This window comes from Agelaius tricolor, unplaced genomic scaffold (assembly GCF_023055355.1).
Source record: "Agelaius tricolor isolate 1412-34295 unplaced genomic scaffold, bAgeTri1.0.p SCAF_33, whole genome shotgun sequence".
Classification (NCBI taxonomy): Eukaryota; Metazoa; Chordata; class Aves; order Passeriformes; family Icteridae; genus Agelaius; species Agelaius tricolor.
Window position 1 is genome coordinate 3,988,610 of NW_027269293.1, and position 6,000 is coordinate 3,994,609.

General features: G+C 57.6%; 1 protein-coding gene across 1 annotated transcript; it reads right to left on the reverse strand.

Moving 5' to 3' along the window:
- Nucleotides 1–1,038: 1,038 nt before the first annotated feature.
- On the reverse strand, nucleotides 1,039–2,750 carry LOC139602089 (uncharacterized). Its single transcript, XM_071451603.1, has 2 exons — nucleotides 1,200–2,750; nucleotides 1,039–1,128 (listed from the first exon to the last, which is right to left on the reverse strand). Exons 1-2 carry the CDS (start codon nucleotides 2,748–2,750, stop codon nucleotides 1,039–1,041), a joined length of 1,641 nt encoding a protein of 546 aa, XP_071307704.1.
- Nucleotides 2,751–6,000: the final 3,250 nt, after the last annotated feature.

Below are 6,000 nucleotides of genomic sequence, written 5' to 3' on the forward strand. Positions count from 1 at the left end.
CCTTCTGTAGTGACCTGGTCACTAGTGATTGTCTCAGCCAGGCTGGATTGCGCAGGAGTGGTGACTGAATCCATGAGGCTGGAGATTTCTGCTGTGGTCAACTGGATTGTGGAGGTTTTCACAGGTGAAGTCGTCTCCGGCCGAGCTGAAGAGCCTGACGCCATAGACTCAGGCTGGGTTGTGGACTGCGCAGCCGTGGTGGTGCCTCGTGGCCTTGTGGTGCTGGATACACTGCTGGACCCAACTGTGGATGTGCCCAGACGTGCAGCTGAGGAGGTTGACTGAGGAACGGTACTGCTGCTGGTGGGTGTAGCTGTGGTGAGAGATGGGGCAGTTGTCTCCAGAGTAGAGCTCAGAGGAGCAGAAGAAGGGCTGGCAGAAGTTGCGCTTGACCCAGGAGCAGAGGTCGACGTTTCAGCGAGGACCGTGGTGGTCACAGATGTGAACTCTGTTGCTGCAGTGGTGACCTGGGAAAGAGAATCTGTTCCAGCCTGGCTGGATTGGAATGGAGTGGTGGCTGTAGCCATGAGGCGGGAGATTTCTGCTGTGGTCGACAGCATTCTGGTGGTTGTCGCAAGTGGAGAGGTCTCTGGATGGTCTGAGGACGCGGAAGCCGTCGACTGCACTTCAGCTGTGGTGTGTACAGTCGACGTGCTGCCTTCCGGCCTTGTGCTCCTGGACGCAGTGGTTGAGCCAACGGTGGATGTGCCCAGATCAGGAGCTGAGGAGGCAGTTTCAGCTACGGTGCTGCTGGTGGGTGGAGCAGTGGTGAGAGATGGGCTACTTGTCTCAAGAGTAGAGCTCGATGGAAGAGCAGAAGTGGTCACAGAAGTCGGACTTGTCCCAGGAGCAGAGGTCGACGTTGGGGCAAGGACCGTGGTGGTCCCTGTTGTTGCCTCTGGTGCTGCAGTGGTGACCTGCTGACTCGGGGAACTCTCAGACAGGCTGGATTGCATGCTTGTGATGGTGGAAGACTTTGCTTTGGAGGTTCGTTCTGCTGTCGAGGGGACCGGGGAGGTTGTCTCCAATGGCGACGTGTCAGCCCCAGCGGAAGAGGCTGCAGCCGTAGACGATGTTGCCTGTGCACTCGAGGTGGAGAATTCTGTTCTCAAGGCGGTAGGCACAGCACTGGGCTCAGAGTTTAAAGTTGAAGTAGCAGCAGCGGTAGAGCTTGTCTCCAACGGCGTGGTGGTGCTTGCAGTGCTGGTGAGAGCTGGTGAAGTGGTCTCTGCAGCTGAGCTTGTTGGAAGAGAAGAGGCGGTGGCAGAAGTTGTGCTTGTCCCAGGAGCAGCCGAGGATGTTTGTTCACGCTCCACAGAGGTCACCGTCGTTCCTGTCCCTTCTGTAGTGACCTGGTCACTAGTGATTGTCTCAGCCAGGCTGGATTGCGCAGGAGTGGTGACTGAATCCATGAGGCTGGAGATTTCTGCTGTGGTCGACTGGATTGTGGAGGTTTTCACAGGTGAAGTCGTCTCCGGCCGAGCTGAAGAGCCTGACGCCATAGACTCAGGCTGGGTTGTGGACTGCGCAGCCGTGGTGGTGCCTCGTGGCCTTGTGGTGCTGGATACACTGCTGGACCCAACTGTGGATGTGCCCAGACGTGCAGCTGAGGAGGTTGACTCAGGAACGGTACTGCTGCTGGTGGGTGTAGCTGTGGTGAGAGATGGGGCAGTTGTCTCCAGAGTAGAGCTCAGAGGAGCAGAAGAAGGGCTGGCAGAAGTTGCGCTTGACCCAGGAGCAGAGGTCGACGTTTCAGCGAGGACCGTGGTGGTCACAGATGTGAACTCTGTTGCTGCAGTGGTGACCTGGGAAAGAGAATCTGTTCCAGCCTGGCTGGATTGGAATGGAGTGGTGGCTGTAGCCATGAGGCGGGAGATTTCTGCTGTGGTCGACAGCATTCTGGAGGTTGTCGCAAGTGGAGAGGTCTCTGGATGGTCTGAGGACGCGGAAGCCGTCGACTGCACTTCAGCTGTGGTGTGTACAGTCGACGTGCTGCCTTCCGGCCTTGTGCTCCTGGACGCAGTGGTTGAGCCAACGGTGGATGTGCCCAGATCAGGAGCTGAGGAGGCAGTTTCAGCTACGGTGCTGCTGGTGGGTGGAGCAGTGGTGAGAGATGGGCTACTTGTCTCAAGAGTAGAGCTCGATGGAAGAGCAGAAGTGGTCACAGAAGTCGGACTTGTCCCAGGAGCAGAGGTCGACGTTGGGGCAAGGACCGTGGTGGTCGCTGTTGTTGCCTCTGGTGCTGCAGTGGTGACCTGCTGACTCGGGGAACTCTCAGACAGGCTGGATTGCATGCTTGTGATGGTGGAAGACTTTGCTTTGGAGGTTCGTTCTGCTGTCGAGGGGACCGGGGAGGTTGTCTCCAATGGCGACGTGTCGGCCCCAGCGGAAGAGGCTGCAGCCGTAGACGATGTTGCCTGTGCACTCGAGGTGGAGAATTCTGTTCTCAAGGCGGTAGGCACAGCACTGGGCTCAGAGTTTAAAGTTGAAGTAGCAGCAGCGGTAGAGCTTGTCTCCAACGGCGTGGTGGTGCTTGCAGTGCTGGTGAGAGCTGGTGACGTGGTCTCTGCAGCTGAGCTTGTTGGAAGAGAAGAGGCGGTGGCAGAAGTTGTGCTTGTCCCAGGAGCAGCCGAGGATGTTTGTTCACGCTCCACAGAGGTCACCGTCGTTCCTGTCCCTTCTGTAGTGACCTGGTCACTAGTGATTGTCTCAGCCAGGCTGGATTGCGCAGGAGTGGTGACTGAATCCATGAGGCTGGAGATTTCTGCTGTGGTCGACTGGATTGTGGAGGTTTTCACAGGTGAAGTCGTCTCCGGCCGAGCTGAAGAGCCTGACGCCATAGACTCAGGCTGGGTTGTGGACTGCGCAGCCGTGGTGGTGCCTCGTGGCCTTGTGGTGCTGGATACACTGCTGGACCCAACTGTGGATGTGCCCAGACGTGCAGCTGAGGAGGTTGACTCAGGAACGGTACTGCTGCTGGTGGGTGTAGCTGTGGTGAGAGATGGGGCAGTTGTCTCCAGAGGAGAGCTCAGAGGAGCAGAAGAAGGGCTGGCAGAAGTTGCGCTTGACCCAGGAGCAGAGGTCGACGTTTCAGCGAGGACCGTGGTGGTCACAGATGTGAACTCTGTTGCTGCAGTGGTGACCTGGGAAAGAGAATCTGTTCCAGCCTGGCTGGATTGGAATGGAGTGGTGGCTGTAGCCATGAGGCGGGAGATTTCTGCTGTGGTCGACAGCATTCTGGAGGTTGTCGCAAGTGGAGAGGTCTCTGGATGGTCTGAGGACGCGGAAGCCGTCGACTGCGCTTCAGCTGTGGTGTGTACAGTCGACGTGCTGCCTTCCGGCCTTGTGCTCCTGGACGCAGTGGTTGAGCCAACGGTGGATGTGCCCAGATCAGGAGCTGAGGAGGCAGTTTCAGCTACGGTGCTGCTGGTGGGTGGAGCAGTGGTGAGAGATGGGCTACTTGTCTCAAGAGTAGAGCTCGATGGAAGAGCAGAAGTGGTCACAGAAGTCGGACTTGTCCCAGGAGCAGAGGTCGACGTTGGGGCAAGGACCGTGGTGGTCGCTGTTGTTGCCTCTGGTGCTGCAGTGGTGACCTGCTGACTCGGGGAACTCTCAGACAGGCTGGATTGCATGCTTGTGATGGTGGAAGACTTTGCTTTGGAGGTTCGTTCTGCTGTCGAGGGGACCGGGGAGGTTGTCTCCAATGGCGACGTGTCGGCCCCAGTGGAAGAGGCTGCAGCCGTAGACGATGTTGCCTGTGCACTCGAGGTGGAGAATTCTGTTCTCAAGGCGGTAGGCACAGCACTGGGCTCAGAGTTTAAAGTTGAAGTAGCAGCAGCGGTAGAGCTTGTCTCCAACGGCGTGGTGGTGCTTGCAGTGCTGGTGAGAGCTGGTGACGTGGTCTCTGCAGCTGAGCTTGTTGGAAGAGAAGAGGCGGTGGCAGAAGTTGTGCTTGTCCCAGGAGCAGCCGAGGATGTTTGTTCACGCTCCACAGAGGTCACCGTCGTTCCTGTCCCTTCTGTAGTGACCTGGTCACTAGTGATTGTCTCAGCCAGGCTGGATTGCGCAGGAGTGGTGACTGAATCCATGAGGCTGGAGATTTCTGCTGTGGTCAACTGGATTGTGGAGGTTTTCACAGGTGAAGTCGTCTCCGGCCGAGCTGAAGAGCCTGACGCCATAGACTCAGGCTGGGTTGTGGACTGCGCAGCCGTGGTGGTGCCTCGTGGCCTTGTGGTGCTGGATACACTGCTGGACCCAACTGTGGATGTGCCCAGACGTGCAGCTGAGGAGGTTGACTGAGGAACGGTACTGCTGCTGGTGGGTGTAGCTGTGGTGAGAGATGGGGCAGTTGTCTCCAGAGTAGAGCTCAGAGGAGCAGAAGAAGGGCTGGCAGAAGTTGCGCTTGACCCAGGAGCAGAGGTCGACGTTTCAGCGAGGACCGTGGTGGTCACAGATGTGAACTCTGTTGCTGCAGTGGTGACCTGGGAAAGAGAATCTGTTCCAGCCTGGCTGGATTGGAATGGAGTGGTGGCTGTAGCCATGAGGCGGGAGATTTCTGCTGTGGTCGACAGCATTCTGGAGGTTGTCGCAAGTGGAGAGGTCTCTGGATGGTCTGAGGACGCGGAAGCTGTCGACTGCGCTTCAGCTGTGGTGTGTACAGTCGACGTGCTGCCTTCCGGCCTTGTGCTCCTGGACGCAGTGGTTGAGCCAACGGTGGATGTGCCCAGATCAGGAGCTGAGGAGGCAGTTTCAGCTACGGTGCTGCTGGTGGGTGGAGCAGTGGTGAGAGATGGGCTACTTGTCTCAAGAGTAGAGCTCGATGGAAGAGCAGAAGTGGTCACAGAAGTCGGACTTGTCCCAGGAGCAGAGGTCGACGTTGGGGCAAGGACCGTGGTGGTCGCTGTTGTTGCCTCTGGTGCTGCAGTGGTGACCTGCTGACTCGGGGAACTCTCAGACAGGCTGGATTGCATGCTTGTGATGGTGGAAGACTTTGCTTTGGAGGTTCGTTCTGCTGTCGAGGGGACCGGGGAGGTTGTCTCCAATGGCGACGTGTCGGCCCCAGCGGAAGAGGCTGCAGCCGTAGACGATGTTGCCTGTGCACTCGAGGTGGAGAATTCTGTTCTCAAGGCGGTAGGCACAGCACTGGGCTCAGAGTTTAAAGTTGAAGTAGCAGCAGCGGTAGAGCTTGTCTCCAACGGCGTGGTGGTGCTTGCAGTGCTGGTGAGAGCTGGTGAAGTGGTCTCTGCAGCTGAGCTTGTTGGAAGAGAAGAGGCGGTGGCAGAAGTTGTGCTTGTCCCAGGAGCAGCCGAGGATGTTTGTTCACGCTCCACAGAGGTCACCGTCGTTCCTGTCCCTTCTGTAGTGACCTGGTCACTAGTGATTGTCTCAGCCAGGCTGGATTGCGCAGGAGTGGTGACTGAATCCATGAGGCTGGAGATTTCTGCTGTGGTCAACTGGATTGTGGAGGTTTTCACAGGTGAAGTCGTCTCCGGCCGAGCTGAAGAGCCTGACGCCATAGACTCAGGCTGGGTTGTGGACTGCGCAGCCGTGGTGGTGCCTCGTGGCCTTGTGGTGCTGGATACACTGCTGGACCCAACTGTGGATGTGCCCAGACGTGCAGCTGAGGAGGTTGACTGAGGAACGGTACTGCTGCTGGTGGGTGTAGCTGTGGTGAGAGATGGGGCAGTTGTCTCCAGAGGAGAGCTCAGAGGAGCAGAAGAAGGGCTGGCAGAAGTTGCGCTTGACCCAGGAGCAGAGGTCGACGTTTCAGCGAGGACCGTGGTGGTCACAGATGTGAACTCTGTTGCTGCAGTGGTGACCTGGGAAAGAGAATCTGTTCCAGCCTGGCTGGATTGGAATGGAGTGGTGGCTGTAGCCATGAGGCGGGAGATTTCTGCTGTGGTCGACAGCATTCTGGAGGTTGTCGCAAGTGGAGAGGTCTCTGGATGATCTGAGGACGCGGAAGCCGTCGACTGCACTTCAGCTGTGGTGTGTACAGTC